Source organism: Rhodamnia argentea, chromosome 11, assembly GCF_020921035.1.
Source record: "Rhodamnia argentea isolate NSW1041297 chromosome 11, ASM2092103v1, whole genome shotgun sequence".
Classification (NCBI taxonomy): domain Eukaryota; kingdom Viridiplantae; phylum Streptophyta; class Magnoliopsida; order Myrtales; family Myrtaceae; genus Rhodamnia; species Rhodamnia argentea.
In genome coordinates, this window is record NC_063160.1 from 15,390,993 (window position 1) to 15,408,759 (window position 17,767).

General features: G+C 38.3%; 1 protein-coding gene across 3 annotated transcripts; it reads right to left on the reverse strand.

Annotated features, from left to right (window-relative positions):
- Nucleotides 1-9,456: 9,456 nt before the first annotated feature.
- Nucleotides 9,457-17,636, reverse strand: LOC115753476 (E3 ubiquitin-protein ligase rnf8). 3 transcript variants are annotated; one of them, XM_030692103.2, is made up of 8 exons: nt 17,544-17,636; nt 17,098-17,240; nt 16,807-16,940; nt 15,812-15,998; nt 13,913-14,581; nt 12,879-13,058; nt 10,507-10,681; nt 9,457-9,716 (listed from the first exon to the last, which is right to left on the reverse strand). In XM_030692103.2, coding segments are annotated over exons 1-8 (1,524 nt in total). In that variant the 5' UTR covers nt 17,578-17,636; the 3' UTR covers nt 9,457-9,714. The 3 variants fall into 3 exon arrangements, with proteins under 3 accessions (XP_030547963.1, XP_030547964.1, XP_030547965.1); XM_030692104.2 differs by lacking the exon at nt 9,457-9,716 and having other exon boundaries at nt 10,151-10,681; XM_030692105.2 differs by lacking the exon at nt 9,457-9,716 and having other exon boundaries at nt 10,151-10,681; nt 17,565-17,623.
- Nucleotides 17,637-17,767: the final 131 nt, after the last annotated feature.

The following is a 17,767-nucleotide window of genomic DNA, read 5'->3' on the forward strand; positions in this document are numbered from 1 at the left end:
GCTTTCGAAAAAAATACTTTTCGAAGAATTCATTCTCCGTGAAATAAAGAAGCTTTGACGAGGGATATTAAGTAAGTATAACTTCAATAAATTTGACATGGTCGCTTGGATGAATCAAGTGCAAAAGAGCTCACAAAAGAAGCAACAACTCTGCTTAGACTAGTTAGTACAGCTGGGAAGAGTTGTTTTTGTCTTGAGAGCTGACTAATGACTCGGTCCGAAGATAACGTGCACATGAGCAGTTGAAAAGCCCACGAGTCATATAATTCCTGGCTTCGAGAGGGGCCTCGCACCAACTAGAGGGTACGCCATTCACATCAAAATAAATTAAGTTAGGTTAAGGAAAAATGAATACGATAGGATAAGATAGGACGGGGCAATAAAAGCCCGCGTTTCCACCCTCGGTACAAGGTTAAAAAGGAATCTCGAACCCGATGTAATTCTCGACTAACCCGAGTCGGCACGACTATATCCTTTCGCAAGAACTGACTCTAATGTATTGATAGAAGGTTCGGTTTTGTGCAAACACAATGCGCATGCTTGTGTATGTACGTTTTGAAGATGCACGAAATGCTACGGAGTGAAATTGACAAGGGATTTTCCATGGGCACGGCGCATCAACATGCCAACCAATAATCCCATTTCTTGGAATTAGCAAATCAGTCAAAGTTCGAGGCGCGTCGTTTGAAATGAATGGCGACTAAAACATAAGAATCCCAAAGCTGTTGAAGTTTTGACTTTATTAATTTCATGAAAAATGAATGATTTAATATATATATTTTTAAATTAGTTGCTTGTTTCAATTTATATAATTAGCTAATAAGCAATGCTTTCATAAGATAACATTTCATGTCTAAAGATTTTCGTGAACGATGAAATAATTTTAATTGAATCTTTTATGTAAGTAACACAAACGATTATTTTTTGAAAAATTATTTTTCAAAATTATTTATTTTTCACAATAAAATAAAATAAAGTAAACTTATTGTTGCAAGTGCACAGCAGAAATCCGATACATTCATATGGGGATATCGCCAAGAGGAAAGCCAAGTCTGAATCCGTCAATATATTCAGTTGGACCTGCATTTCACCAATCAACCATCGGCTATGATACCATTTATTGCCGATACCGTCGGTCAGAACATCGTCAAGGGGGAGCCCGAGTCTAAGGGCGTCAACATATTTAATTGGACCCACATTCATTCAAAAATTTAAGCTAATGATTTATGGGGTAACTAGGATATATTAACGATTCAACACCATATTAATTTTTCGATGTGAGACTTTTCTAACACAAGTCACAGGTCCCTCTCAACATTTACGTCAATTTTGCATTGTGGGCCTTGGATTTTTATGAACAGGAGAAGACAAGTAGGTTTTTAGGGTATTTATTGTCGTCGTCGGAAGGTTGGCTAACGATTGCTAGGACCGTCGCCAAAAATCTTCAATTTCCTCTACAGGATGGTCCCCTTCCTCCACATGCGTGTTCGTTAACCTCGGCCTTCTTCGCCATCAAGGTTGTGTACGAATTCACTCCTTTCGAGCCGGTCATAGGCCGCTAAATAAGCACCGTCGATTTGTGATGCAATAGATGAGGCTCTTTTGAATAACCTACGACACACAGCTCTACGAAGGACGAAGGATCGTGTTCTAAATGTCAAAAAAAAAATGCTTGATAAGGATGTCGCGATTAATTGTACTAACATTCTAAGATGCGCATTTAAATCGCACGTGTGGAAAATTGAGGATGTAGTTCATTTCCGGCACGTTTTAAAGACACAAACGAATGAAACCCGAATTTAAAGAGCTCTCGTCATTATTAACAAGTGCCCTCCTAATCACTTCTCCAACATGATCAATAATCAACAAGAACCATATTTCTAGAGCCTAGTCGTGCGTTGGCATGTTTTATTTTATGTTTCCGTCGCTAAAAGTGTGAACCTTGGGCTACACAAAATTTAATCTTTGTTCTATGAATTTAAATGGCTAAACATGAAGGGGCCGTGTACTGGCCCAAAAGAAAAACTTGATGGGCCAAATTGGTACTGGAAGTTATTGGGCCTAACCTTCACTTCTCTTATGGACATGTCCAAGTTTCGGTTCACGTCCAATTGGAGCATGTGGAAGTCATTGATGATTGTCATCAATCACCAGCATGTGACTGTAGCTAACAAAATGCATCTAACATCCCAAAGATAAAAAAAAAAAAAAAAAAATTGCCCAACCAATTCTAAATCCACGCCAATTCAGATCTAATTTTTTCAGTTTTGCCAATTTAATTCTAAGCCAATTCATGAAATTCCAATAGAGACTTTCCAAGCAATTTTCGCCGGTTGTCGACATGGTGGTCTCATCCTACATGACACATCATTGCGTTAGCAGATTTTGACGAAAATTAACTGGAATTACTATTTTGGAACTTGGACAAATTTTCTGTAAAAGCACTAAGAGAATTGAAGCTCTTTCTTCTCCATAATTCTTTGATTCATGCCGAATTATCACAAAAAGTGGCGAGGGAGTTAAAGCACTATACATTTCAGAATCCTGAAGGTGAATCGTAATGCTTTCTTGCCTATACAAGATCTGTCGTTCTTTGGCTAATATATCTCTTTGATACCGTTTCAACCCGTCAATTTCCTATCGTAGTCGATTTTTGTAGGTTTTAACATGTTGCGACGAACTCCTTTGCATGTTAAGGTTTACATTGTACAATAATTACGAATTGATTGTTGGAGGTCGCCTCCATTTGTGCATTTTCGAAATTTTTATTAATAAAACATGAGATATTCTCAGTATTTCCAGCTATGCCTTCACAATGATAAGTCAATTTCTACCAAATAATTAATAAAATAGGAAATGAAAATATTTAACTTTATCGTTGCGATACATTAAACAATGAATAATATATATAGCAAAATCCTCAAATTTCTTACCAAAATTTGCATGCATGTGTTTTTTTTTTTTTTTTTTGTCGGAAAATTTGCATGCATGTAGCTCGGTCCAAAGATAAAGGAAAGAACAAAAGAATAAAAATAATCAAAAGGTAAAATTCAAAATAGAAATAAGAAAAAGAAAAAGAAAAAGAAAATAAATAATGCGGAAAATTTCAAAAAAAAAGGCTCAAAGTGTCTTCATTTTTTCAAATAAGAGCCTGAAGTGGACTTTGTTTCAAATAAGGGTCCGAAGTGTCATCATTATCTCAAAAAGGGCCTGAAGTGGTTATGGTTGTTTCAAATAAGGGCTTAACCTCGCAGGCCTGTCGACCAACCAAATTTTTCCTCCAATCGAGGGTATTTTTCTAAAAATATAAATTTAATCTCATTTTTTATTAAATTAAATTAAAACTAAAAAGCAAAAACATAAATAAAAAAAAAAGGGCACCCACCCCGATCCTATCCTTGCCGATGGCCGCGGCCCCCACAGAGGCGTCGGCTACCCTTACGACCATAGCCTTCGCCCCACCAACGGTGGGGTGGAGGCCACAATCGGGAGGTCAAACCTCCCACCTGTTCTTCTCTCTCTCTCTCTCTCTCTCTCTCTCTCTCTTTTAATTTTTTAATTTGTTTCAAAATTTCTTAAAAAATAAACAAATAAAAAAAATAATAAATGACCAAAATATCCCTACCTAAAATGACGCAGGCCTTTTTTTAAGACTAATATTGTCACTTTATGCCCTTATTTGAAATAATGTGTACTTCAAATCATTTTTGGATGTAATCAAAGCACTTTAAATTTTTATTTGAAATAATACCTACTTTAAATTCTTATATGAGAAAATAATAGCCGTATGACTTTTTTTTTTTTTTTCTGGTAGTTTTCCCTAAATAATGCCACCACGACACAAAAGGCTTCCACTGAAGTCCGGAAGCTCATCTCTTGCTCTTCGCTCTCTCTCCGTCTTCTTATTGCTTCTCTGCGACGCTCAAAACTCAAACCCGGTTCATCCCCCCTCTCTCTCTCTCTCTCTCTCTCTCTCTCTCTCTGTGAGTACCCAAGAACTGGTTCTGTTTCCTCACGTTAAAAATCTCTCCTTTTTCACTTCTTCTTGTTTCCAGATTTCTCGTCTGCCGTAATGTTTTCAAGCTCTGGTGTTCTTGACCCGCTCTTGTTTTTTAACAGGGTTAATCGGCGGCAAAAAAAAAAAAAAAAATTTGGGGAGATGGCGATGATGGGCATCGAGAGGCTGATGGGGAGCTTGAAGTCGAAGCTGAGGTCGCTGAAGATGAAGAAGCCCTTCTACGACAAGATCGAGAAGAGCGACAGCATGAGAGTCGAGATCAGAAGCCGCAAGGCCCGCAAGCTCATCGAGGAGACCCTCAAGATCGCCGACTCTCCCAAGACCAACAAGAGCTACTACGCCTTTTGATTCGTCCCTCCCAAACGATAAGCTCTGTTTTTCCTTGGTGGAGAGCGTCCGTGCTTTCTCACAGTAAAGATTTCGAAAGGCGTGATTTTTACGACTCAATTCGAGCTTCGCGACGAAGCAGGGAGTGATTTCTCTTGATTTTTTTCTAGTCGTCCCGAAATGGTAAAAAAAAAAATCATCAATCGGTAAGCTTTTCACTCGATTACGGGTGAACGGGAGAGACAACTTCGAGCGGCGCGCCGCCTGCGGTTCGAGAAGTACGATGACGTGGCCGGTTCCATGGAACCGCCGTTTTCGGTTCTTAAAAAAGGTGGAACCACCGGTTCCGGTTCCAAGACTCAATTGTTCTTTTCACCAGGCCTCGTCCCTTTTTCTTTTTTTTTGAAACCGGCTCGGAACCGGTCCTCTTGAGGGCCGGTTCCGGTTCCGGTTCCGGTTCCAGGCCCGTGGGTCCATTTGGCCACCTCTAGGTGGAACTGTTGGTGTTAGTCTTTGTTCGCACATAAAGATAAAGATATGGTGAACATCAGGGAATTGGCAAAAAAAACGGGTCGGATTCAAAATTGCCTGGATCGGACCATTCGATTCGGTTACCGATTCTAAAATTGAAATCGACAATTATCGATCCGGTTTCGAGCTCTACAGGGTGGAAATGCCTTCCATATCGAACCGATTTTTTTTAAAAGAAATCATTTAAACTCTTAATTATTATGGATATTTCTACACATTTAAAATGTGAATATGTGTTTCAAGCATACGTAATAGATTTAAGACAGAGAACCTATGAAAGCTCTAGTCTCTCTTGTGTAAGCTGCGGAGAGCAAAGCATGTAAAGTACAGCCTGGAGAACGTAATTAGGCACCAATGCTGATTAGATGATTCGGTCGACCCAATTTCGAAGCGGACAGAGTCGAGTCGTCTTCTGCTTCGCAAGCTGCGGGATGTCTTCTGCTATGGAGCTCGACATTAGGCTTCGCACTCGAAATTCGGCCGGAACCGGAAGGTCCGCTCGCTCGGGCGCGTCGAATTGTGGCCGTTACCTCTTGAACGCCACCAAAACAAAAAGCTCTCGAGACTGGACTTTGTAAGTGATGTGATGAATTTCAGTTACGTTACTACCAGTGAGATCCACAGAGGCTAAAGGGCGCACTCAGTTTTAGACCTAATTTCCTGAAAAAAAAAAAAAAAAAAAAAAACCCTTCAATTTTAAGTCTCGTCTCAAATCTGTCCCGATCTTTATTTTTTTGTCTAAAAAAAAAATCACAAACGTTAGGTCCAGTCTCAAATCTTCCCTAAATTATTTTTGTCTAAAAGAAATCCTCAACTTTAGGTCCAGTCATAAATCTGCCCCCGCATTTTGTTTTGTCTGAAAAAAGATCACCAACTTTCAATTTATTTGCAAATTTACCCCAGTGATCCAATCCCAACTTGACATGGCATTTTCACATCAATAACAAATCCACATAAGCAAAGTAACGAGGCGATAGGTACGGATTGATGCGGCATTTCCACGTCAAAAAGAAATCTACCCCAATAAAAGTTATTAAAAGTTCTCCAAAATGAAACCGTTCTAAGGTATGAAAATCGATGACGACTAATAGTGATTTTTAGACAAGACCAAGGGGGGTAGATTTGATATTAGAGTAAAAATTGATTATTTTTTTAAAAATTTGGGGTAAATTTGGAACTTAACCTAAAATTTGAGGTTTTTCTTGGATAAAAAAAGCTCGGGTAGATTTGGAATTGGACTTAAAATTTGGAATTTCTTTGGGAAATATGCCTTGGGTTTTGTCCAAACTCGTGGAAAAGTCTTTCCGAACCAGCACCGTCAAACAAAAGATGCGTGCACGACCTAGACGCGCACGTTTCTCTATCATCCATGCTTTTGTGGGGGTATTTTCCTTCCACGCTCGACAAGCACAAGCCTAGTAAATTCTTCTGCATCCATCATCTCCCCTTATCCTCGTCCACATAACAAAAAGCTGTAATTGACTTGGGATGAGCCGAGCTGCTTTTGCTGGACTTCCCTCATGGAAATTGCTTTCTATCAACGTACTCTTAAGGAGATATTCCACCTCGCAATCACGTCACGTGACGCGACGACGACACGAAAAGAAGCCATCTATAATCCCAAAAAAAAAAACCGCAAAACTTACGCGCAATATCCTTCAAAATAGATTTCGATGGGCACTTCGCCACTGTCAGTTCTCCAGCGAGGACAAGAGCGTGAGAAGATAGAGAGGACAAACGGGAGTGGGAGTAGATAGTGACGCGGCAAATTGGATGCACGCAATAAAGCACCGGTCACTTAGGCTGCGCATGGTAACTATTCTGTTCCGAAAAACCTGATTCGATTAAAATGACTTTTTATGATTCTGATTCTGTTCTTGAATGAGTTTTAGAGAATCAGAACGCGTTTGATAACTTCCCAAAATTTATGTTCTTGGAATAGAAATGCGTTTGCTAACCGCACAAAATTTCTATTTCAAAAAGCTGTTTCTCTTCCTAATTTTTTTCATTTAAGTCAAATAACTATCTAGTTACTTTGTAAAATTTCATTCTAAATTGAAGACTAATTTTCAATGCACACTAAAATAATTTAAAATACATTATTTTTTAGCATGTCATAAATGAAACACAAATTTTAATACATTACATTTGAAGTTCGATTAAAGCATGGGACAATTCCCATATTAAAAACTCCTTTTTTTTCTTTAAATGTTGCGTTATCCAAAATACGTACAAACATAGCAGCCGAATAATCAAATTATTCAACGATAAAAAAAAAAATTTCTCCTTAATACAAAGTACAAGTCCTTCACAATCATTTTGCAGCTTTTATCCTAAATCCAAGTGGGTGTTTAGCTTCAGCTCAACGTGCAAATGTTTACATTTTGTGACACACGGTTACGAGTATATATGTTATCATCCACATGTTCGATGCCAACATCTTCTGTGACATTTTTTGTAGAAGAGTGAAATCTAAGAAATTTAGCCCCAAATTTATGAAAATGACATCAAACTAGTCTAATATAAGCTTATTATATTTTTAGGGATTTTCTAAATTTTTTGTGATTTTTTTAAAAATTTCCAATTTTTTTGAATTTTTTTTTTATTTTTTTATTTTATTTTTATTAGGTTGAGGGAAAAGTAACGAGAGAAGCGAAAGGGAAAAGTGAGGGATCTGAGACTTCATTTTGTTTTGTGATTCTTTTTTCAAGAACTAACTTTTTTTTTGTTCTGGACTTTGCTCTAAAACCGATTCTGATTCTCTAAAACCGATTCTAGGAACAGAATCAGAATAAAATTTATTTGTGTTACAAAATGCGATTCTCATTCTTTTTTGTTCCCAAAATCAGTATTAGAGAATGACAATGATTACCATGCTAGCCCTTATGATGCGCATGACAACACTTTTGTTTGAAAAATTAACTTCGGGCTAGAAGTTGATTTTTTTACTTCTGCTCAGAATCAGAAGTTGATTTTTCTACTTCTGCTTAGAATCAGAAGTTGATTTTTTTACTTCTGCTCCGGAAGTTGATTTATTAGATAAATTCGTTTGGTAACGGCTGAAAATTTCTACTTCTGAAACATTATTAACACATTCCATAAAAAATTATTGTTAGCGTCGGAAAAATTTATACTTCAATTTCTTAAAAAATAATTTTTATTATTAAAAAATATTATTTTTACTTTTTTAAAATAAAAAATAATTAATTATTTTTTACGCCGACGACCGAAGATGGTGACAAGTGGCAGTGGTCACGGTGGTGGTCGGCGGCTCCCAACGGCTAGCGGCGACGAATGTCGGTGGCGGCCGGTGGAGGTAGGCAATAGATTGCGGCGTGAGCAAGGTAGTGGTCGACGGTTGGTGACGATGGTAGTGGTAGAGGGGGGGCGGCGGCCTGCTGCGGGTTGTGATCAACATGGACGATGGTCGATAGATGGCGGTGATCGCGGGTTGCGGGCGCGAGAGGTCAATGATGGACTATGGTTGGTGGTGGGTGGCGACGGTTCTTGGCGGCGATGGGCGGCGATAAGTGATGGTCAACGATTGACGATGGTTGCGGGTGGCGGTCAACGGGGGTCAGAGGTGGGCGGCAGCAAGCAATGGTGGGCAGGGGGCGACGGGTGGTAGTGAGCGGCGGCAGGCCATGGTCGGCATAAGGGTAAGGGAGGCGGCGGGCGGCGGCAGGCGGTGGTAAGTGATGGACGGTGGCAAAGGTCGGTGGCAAGCGGAGATGGACCCGATCAAACAAAAGATGAGGACATAATGAAAAGAGAGTAAGGCGAAAAATACCTCTTGAGTTGAGAAGCAATTTTTTTTTAACTTCTTAAATTGCGAAAAAAAAAAAACTTTGACACAAAAAAGGGAGAAAAATTAACCTCAGAAATAAAAAATTTTACCAAACGAATTTTTGCTTTAAAAATTATATTAATAAATAGATTTTTGCTCCAGAAGCATTTCTGGAGCAGAAATTTACTTTTAGAAGTGTCACTATGCACACCCTTAATAATCAATGGTTGGAAAAGGCTCTGTTGTTAGAATTTACTAATAAAGCAAATGGTTAATACCATGAAAAACCCTAAACTGGAACACCCGTGACAAATTTTCCCCCAAATTATTTTTTTACCACAAAAAACCTCAAACCGGTACACTTGTGACAAATTATCTCAAACTATGTTTTTGACCACCAAAAACCCTAAATTGGTATATCCGTGACAAATTTATCCTAAACTAATTCTTTTGACCTCAAAATACCCAAAATTGGTACACATGTGACAATTTTACCCATGTTAAATTGATTTAATATCATAAAAAATCACAAATTGATAAACCTATGACAAACGGAGGGTCAAAACCTTATAGTGGTATATCCGTCAACTGTCACGTGTTACCAAATCAGCAATTTAACAGTTAAATTTAACGAAAATTAACAAATGGTAAATTTGTCACGGGTGTACCAGTTTATGATAAATTTGTCACAAGTGTATTAGTTTGACCTTTTTTGTGGTCAAAAAAATAATTTATGGTAAATTTGTCACGGATATACCAGTTTGGGTTTTTTCGTAGTATTAATCCTAAAGCAAAGTCCAAGTTGATCTTCCCATTTTCCACTCCTGTTGAACAGAGACGACAGGAACAGTACAAAGCATATGACGCCCGAGCCATACTGCTTTTCCGGAGAATATTCTCAATAATACTGCAATCCATCCGGGGTCCTTCCAAGCACAACGTGACAAGGATCTCACGAGACAACATTGTTTGATATTGAAACTCCTAGTTTCAACAGATTGCGTTGGAAATTAGGGAGATCCAATCTCGATCCTGTTATGAGTAGATGGACTCTGCAGGATTCCTATGTTGTGATTAATTTTGTCGATCACGACATACACGAATTGCGTTTGTACAATCCTTTTGAATCTCACAAGCAAGAAAGGACGGACATGGTGGTTTTTTCGGGAGGAGTTAGTGTTTATCACGAAAGAAGAAGCTTGGTTCAAACTGTTATCATTTCGTTCTTTGCGTAGTCTAGGTCAAGCTTCTGGACAATGGGACCTAACGTGCTGAGGGAAGGAACTTTTCTTCTTTCAGAGCAAGAATCTATCGTGGATTTAGCAAAGGGATCTATCACTAGAGCTGGGCAAGTCCAAAAAAAGATGAAAACATGAAACCATGAGTTTCACAAAGAGACCTGATTGAACAGATTAATTGATGGAAAAATAGAACATGCACGGTTAGTGCAAAGGAAATTACATACAAGCAGCCTTATCCGCCTTTCATTCAAGGATAATAACTACCAATTCTTTTGAACCAATGATGCATAAAGCCGCCGGTGTAACATACTGTTTTTACCACGCCAACGGAGTGGAACCTCAGAAAATGATTGCATGCTGGTGTATCAACACAATTCCTATGGATAAACCTGATAGCAAACTATCAAAGTGCACAAAACTTTGCTCATGGTATTGAGATGATCAGTAAGAGCAGCTATCTCGACAAAACTAGTACAAATTACAAACTAGCCATCCCAGGGAGGTTACTTCATTTGAAAGTGGGCACAAGTGAATTGGCTTGTGGTTTTCAGATAACTATCAAGAATAGTCGATCAATATTTGAGTTTGACAAAATACATATTAGCGGGGAAGATGGAAAAGCATCTGGAGATCCTTGCAGTGAACGCATGTCCACGGTAGCAAAGGGGGATCCAAGCAGTAGGAATGGATGCAACGGGTATGGCACAGGTGGCAACTGATGAGAAGATCCTCCGGTTCACGAGAGTGACATTCACTACAAACTTGTGCTCCAAATGACTGTGGCACAGATAAGGAAAGTTGGATGTGCAATCAGCATCTAGAAAAGTCCAATGAGAGTATATTGATCTCCCCCAACAGAAAATTGAGAAGTATTCAAATGATGAGCAAAGGAACTACCAGCTTTCTCTGGTTGGTGATTTCAGACAAGCAGAATTTCAAATTTCCGTACTAAATTTAAGCCAGTGTCCCACAAATGCTAGGCTGAAAAGAACTTGTGGTAATCGATCTTAACGACTCCTAATTCCAGTAATTTATCCATGAAAACTTGATCCATTTTTATTTCCTTTACCTTTATCTTTTATCTTCCGTCAATTGGTGTTTTGTTGCACCATCATGATTTAGGTCTCAGGATCTGAATTGTTATGTTTTTAGTTTGTCTGAAAGGAAAGGAAATGGAAACAGATGCATCTTTATTTCCTTTTCCTTCTATCTAGGTCATCAAAGTCTAGCATGCCCTTGGACAAAGATAGAGGCATACTAAGGGCTTGCATGACAATCATTCCGATCCAAAAAAGTGATTCCGATTAAAGTGACCTTTTCTGATTCTGTTCCGTGGATGAATTTTAGAGAATCAGAACATGTTTGGTAACTACCCAAAATTTATGTTCCTAGAACAGAAATGTGTTTGATAACCGCACAAAATTTCTGTTCTTAGGAACAATTGCTATTTCTAATTTTTGTCATTTAAGTCAAATAATTTCATCCTACATTTCGTATTAATTGAAGATTGATTAATATTGATTCTCTTATATAACATATTACATATTGAAATGTAAAAATAAATATCAAGAATCATCACGAGTCATTTTCGTCATTTATTGTAGGGTTTCATCAAACTCTTTTGAGCGAGCGGACAACCAATACGAGTGACACATTCGTTTCTGCAAGGAAAATGCACCGCACTTCTCTAAATTATGTGCGTTTTTGGTTCTAGGAAATCAAATCTCGGTCTTAATTCATCGAAACTTAAGGACGAGAGCTTGCTAAGTGCTCACAATGGCTATTTTTGTCTTTTTCCAAAAAAATTTAAAACTAGACTAAGTCTAAAGTATATAAACCTAGGCAAATCACAACCAATGAAATCAAGTGTACAGCCAAGGAATCATGGAATTGATAAATCACATCATAAAACCCTAATGAAGCCCTAAGGTCTTAGAGAAATATGGTTTGAGTTTAATTGTAAATGCGTTTATGATTTTTCTAAAAAAGAACAAAATCTATTAAATCTACGGGATCTAGGCCCAAATTTATGAAAATGAGATCAAATTAGCCTAATCTAACCTTCTTTTATTTTTAGGGATTTTCTGAAATTTTTCTTATTTTTTAGAATTTTCCAAATTTTTTCAAATGTTTTTATTTTTTATGTAATATTTTCTTATCTTATATATTCTTCTTTGAAAATGAGACCTTGTTCTGTTTTAGCTTGAGGAAAAATTGAGAGAACTGAAAAGGAAAAATAAGAAATGTGGGATTTCATTCTGTTTTATGATTCTCAAAAGTGATTCTTTTTTCCGTAACCAACTTTTTTTTTGTTATTGTTTTTGCTCCAAAACTATTTCCGGAAACAGAATCAAAACCAGAATCATTTACGTTACCAAACAAGATTCTCATCTTTTTTTGTTTTGGAAAATAGAATCATAGAACCAGAATAGCTATCATGCAATCCCTAAGGCACTGAAAGGTGCTCTACCATTTCAGAGAAACTCCGGCACCTCAACTTAGCATCAGCAAATGATATTAAACAACATTTCCAAAGTTCGAGTGCATGATGTTCTAAACTTCTATATAAGCAACAGTAGTGTGACCTGATTTATTCTCCCACATTAAACATCTACTGGAAAACTCATTCTCTAACCTCATATGCCCGATTACTAATAGATAAGCCTCGAAGTACTAGCACCCATCCTTCATATTTTCTTTTTTCTCCCATATTAAACGTCTATGGTAAAACTCATTCTCTAACCTCATATGCACGACTACTAACAGATAAGCCTCGAAGTACTAGCACCCATCCTTCATATCTTCTTTTTTCTTTTTCCTCTTGGAACAGCAAAAATAATTTCTGTGAAATGACCCCAAGGAATTGACGGTACTTACCGACCAAAAAAATGTGAAACGTGTACTTATCAAGGAGTGTTAGTAACTGTCAAATGAATATGCAGAAACGGGACAAAACAACACAGTTAAGAAGTACCTCGGATCTGGAACTTGTTCTTTCTTGATCAGTCACAACATAGACTTCGCTAGTTGATTGGTCATGTGGAATGGTCTGGGAGTATACTTTTTGCTCTGAACCAGAAGAATCTTCCACCTTTGTGATGCTAACAAAACTTATCTTACACAGGGGACAAGTTGAAGTTTTTCTCCTTGAAGACTGCAAACAACAATTTCCCTAAGTTCTGATCACTTTCAACTCAAACCAAGGAGCATAGTGTTAGCAAAATAAGAGTCCAGAAAGTAGAATATGACACTTTGAAGATGCAACTTAAGCAGCTTAAGCTGATTCAAAACTTCCATCAGAAAAAAGGACAATGTGGCCTGTTCCCGAAATAAGCACCAAATAGCTAGTTTTAGAAACTTTTATAAAAAGGTTCAGCTTCTTCTGTCACTCCAATATACAAAATTCAGCTTTGCAAGTGACATTTGACTAAAGTAACAAATAACCAGTTCAAGAGAGAGAGAAAATATGATCATTAGTACTTCAACAAATATTTAAAGATAGAAGGCCAGGTGTAATGCAGCACACTTCTGCCAAATGGTTGCAAATACATTCTATGAACTTCACAGGACGAAGTAGAAAAAATTATATCCAGTCAATGCAAGAGTATCCATTGACAGTACCAGGTGAAGAAAACTAAAGAGGTATCGAAAACTAGATGGACCCGACATAAATAACACTAGGTACAAAGACAGATATTCGAACTCTTTCTTTACTAATTAATCCAGAAGGAAAAGTTAAAGAAAAGTTTCACACTTGTCATGGGGTGCTAAGTATATATAAAGACATCTATATAAACGATCTAGGCTTGTGTTCGGAGTTTCCCTAGGGTTGGTAAGGCAAAATGGGGCTACCCTAGCCCATTGAGTGCTCTTCCTCGGGCCAGCAACATGCCCATGTACTATCATGAAGAATTTTGTCACACTGGCGAGTGTACAAGAACCGAAGCAATTTTTAGGTCATTCACTATTTTGGAAAATGGACAAAAATGACACCAAAAGAACACATACCATATGGTCAGACCAATTCCGAATGCATGAATAACAAAATCTATGTCCACATGGTAGTATCCCTCTGGTTGAACTGTACTCCGTCCAACATATAACACACGATAACTCCACTGATGACGGTAAACTGTTAATATAATCAGTCTGGCTTACATCATCAATCTCAATACGTAACTTCTCTGAATTTGGTTCATCTTTTGAAACTCTTTCAAGGGTATCCGCTAAATCCTTTAGAAATAATTCCTCAGGAGAAGGCCGATGATCGTGATTCCAATCCTGAATCTCATCAACATCTTCAATAATGCCATTCATTGCTCCCTCATGCCCATAAAATCCATTTCGTGTCCCTCCTTTTCGGGTACCGACAAACTCACCATTCAAATGTTCAGATGGAGTTGTTAAGTCCCTGTGTGTGTCATCAACTCCAACTACATAGCATTCCCGGTCAGAGTCTGAGGCAGTTAACTTCAAAGTCTCTCTTTTAGCATTCCTTTTCACCAAATTTCTGCGCCTTTTAGAAGATTCAGCCGAAGAAGAATCTCCTTTGCCACTGAATAACTTCACTTCTCTTCTCCCAAAACATCTAGATGGACTAACATGTGACTCTTCATGCGGGGTAGTGATTCTTTTTCCTCTCAACGACCTTTTAGATGACCGATTCAACTCTGGACACTTCACAAAATAGAGGAGGTAAAAGCTCATTAGTGGCAATCTGACTTCAGCAGAATAAACATCTATCATAAAATAAAGAAAAAGGTGAAAGAAAAATATGTGGAGAAAAACCGGTAAAACTAATTTCAAAACCTGGCCCATGAGACTAAGACAAAATTCATCTCATGCTGCTGAAATACTGCACCTTGTGAGTATAGAGTAGTTCAGAAGAGAAATCATTTCACTAGATGTACAAATTATTGGATGGTAAATTTGATTCTGATGATTGGAAAACAAAACAAGCTGAAAAGGAGAAAAAGTTAAAAAGAGATTATGCTCAATTACTTAACATAAGCTTTTTACACAAAAACAAAGCAAATCCAGGTAAACGTTGGCAGTGAGAAATTTGCAATTCAAAGTGACCATAATTATGTATTCGAGTTTTGAAACTCCAAAAGGAAATGTCATCTAGACTGAGTTCCACTATGCTATGCTGTCTTCTAGATCGACCTGTGTCTTGAGGGAGAGACTCTCAGCTTCTTTGTACAAAATATAAAGTGTCTCTGTCAGTTCAGTGAAACTTGATATCATAATTCTAACAACATGAAGTTTTACCGCTTGGTTTTTCCTAGTTGTACATTTCATGAGAGTGTCAATGGAAGTATTCAGAATGTCATACAGAGGATAGAACAAAAGTATACAAACTCAGCGAGTCATGGAAACTACAATGGCAGGAAAAGATCAGTTTGATCTAAAATCATTACTTCCAAAGTATCTTAGCTACCACAGATAAAAATTAAGTTGTCGCTGAACATCATTTTCTCAACCAAGTGCAAAATTCATGAGCATCAGCATGTCCGTCAGATTAGCCAAGTCTCGTATGAGAATAAGTCATGGCACCTGCGTAACCCAGACAGATCAGGATTCTGTGTAGTAGCTATTAAGAATGGTTACTGCAAGAGCCTTCCGCAGTATATATAGAATACATTATACATATACAACTCATTGACTAAGAGACTGAAAGGTAAAGCATAATGCTAAGCAGGAGCAGAAGAGACGAAATCATCAGCCCCATTACATTCAACGAATGATACGAGTCAATTTGACGAACTAGGAGCGCACAAATGCAGCAATCAATGGCAAAGCCAAGTTATCCACACAACAGAACCACAGAAAAGTACATAAAAACTGCAGGACATGATGAATTTCAAGAAGCAAAAGACGAGATTCAAAATGCAGTCTGGGCCATACCTCCTTCAACAAATGAGAGTCAGTCCAAACATCAGTTCCGTTATCTTCAAAAGCTGAATCAGTTATTTGTCTCATTGATGAACTGGCAAAATTCGACCCATCAAAAAGTACTTTATGCTTCTTCACCATGATGTAGGGGTTAGGATTTATGGGGACTGGCAACAGCAATGGTCCCGCTTCTTCCCCACTACATAAAATTCATCAGCATCAGCACATTGTAATTTAACAACAAAAACATGATTAGCAAATAGCAAAGGTAACAATTTTCTGAAACAATTTGGAGAAAACAATGACCTCTACAGACGATAAAACAAGGGTGCTAAGGCCATTCATCTTGAGTCAGAAAAATTATGTAAATCAGCCAACATCATTTTCATCCGTAGCAACTGTCACATGAAAAGAAAAGAAAGAAAAGAAATAGATGGATGGCAGAGCCACTATGACTATTTGAGCAAACTTACAGAACTTCCTCTTTTCGTAAACGTGGAGCAAACTCAATCCAATAATTCTTTTACCACCTCATAATCATTATACAGAAAGGAGAAATCAGGGCGTATCAAATAGTCTCATATTAAATGACATAGCTTCTATCGTGTACAAGCTTCTACATCATGCATAATAGTTGCCATGAGATATTAATTTTGCTGTCGGACTGTCATCATTGTGAGGTTCACAGACAAAAAAAAGGCATAGTTACATCTAGTGCATGCATTTTCCTTCAACCGGAGGCAATGCTAACCCACATCTAGAGCTATCTTAAGGAGAACTACGAAATTTTCATTTAAGGAGATCTCCTTGTTTGTAATGTTCAGAACACAACGCATCTAATGTCCACAATGGAGAGCAACAAGGAATTTTTTAGCTTAATTGCCTGTGACAGGAAAGTTTTAACAGTAACATTCAGATCAATCTGATAATAAATCAAACTGACAGAAATTCTAGATTGTATCTCATATCCTCATGTCTACATCAGCTAAATCGACTATCATCCACACCTTTCCAATGTGTAGGGATGTTCTGGAACACGCTTTCCTTGCTTTATGCACTCTTCCACCCACCAATGATTGACTACATGTGTTTTAAACTTCCTGGCGAGATCATATTTTTGCCCTTCAAATCTTCTGCAAACCTGTTAATCCAGACCCAGAACAAACCATAAGACCAAATTGTAAGTCAGTCTACGACTCCATATCATGCTCTCGCGACCGGAATTCCACCGCATCCAGCCAGCCAGGCACCAAATGAGTGCGGATATTCAATTCCGAGATCGGGGAACCAAAACTCACCAAATGCGTGGTCGAGCTCGACATGGCTCCAACGTAGCTAGCTCCAACTGAAGAAATTAGCTTAATAAGATCAAAGCGCTCCGAACCATGGTATCCACTGACGGAAGCCACAACAGATTCCATGCCTCGGACAGGACCAATAACTGAAACAACAAAGCAAGAAAACAAAACATCAAGGAAAATGCCATAAACAGACAAAACCATTCAGGAGCTTCACAACTGCCCTTCGGGCAGCATCTATCGACGAATGAATCCACTTACTCCACATATGCTACCGAATGGTGCAAAATCGAATCCAAAATGCAAATAATCTAGAAGAGGCAGTTCTCAGAATGAGAAAGCCCGAGTGCAAACCCTAAAAGCAAAGCGATCAACAGCATGCTCGAAAAGAGAATTTCGATTGGGTGCTCGCGTGACTACTATTGCACAAGCTAAGAACGAATCACCATGCGTGGGATCTGGGGGACCTTCGTGCGCCATGGAGACGAAGACGTTTTGCCGCGAAATCGAAAGTTTGAATTGTGAAGCGATGACTGTCTGACTCCTCTGACTACGGGCTCGGCCAGCCAGGACGGATGTAAATACCGGGTTAAAACAAACTCGCGGTTCGGATCTTAAATCGGGTCAAACAATGAGAGTGAGCCCATGGGCTTTGTTCCCAGAGTCCGTT

What these genes read in the sequence shown, in the direction of transcription:
- LOC115753476 (XM_030692103.2), bottom strand. Translation starts at nt 17,577, where the DNA reads ATGGCGCACGAAGGTCCCCCAGATCCCACGCATG. An exon ending in CATCCCTACACATTGGAAAG is followed by an intron (nt 15,999 to 16,806) that starts GTGTGGATGATA and finishes AATTTTATGTAG; the next exon opens with TGGGGAAGAAGCGGGACCAT. An exon ending in GAACAAGTTCCAGATCCGAG is followed by an intron (nt 10,682 to 12,878) that starts GTACTTCTTAAC and finishes TCTGTGCCACAG; the next exon opens with TCATTTGGAGCACAAGTTTG.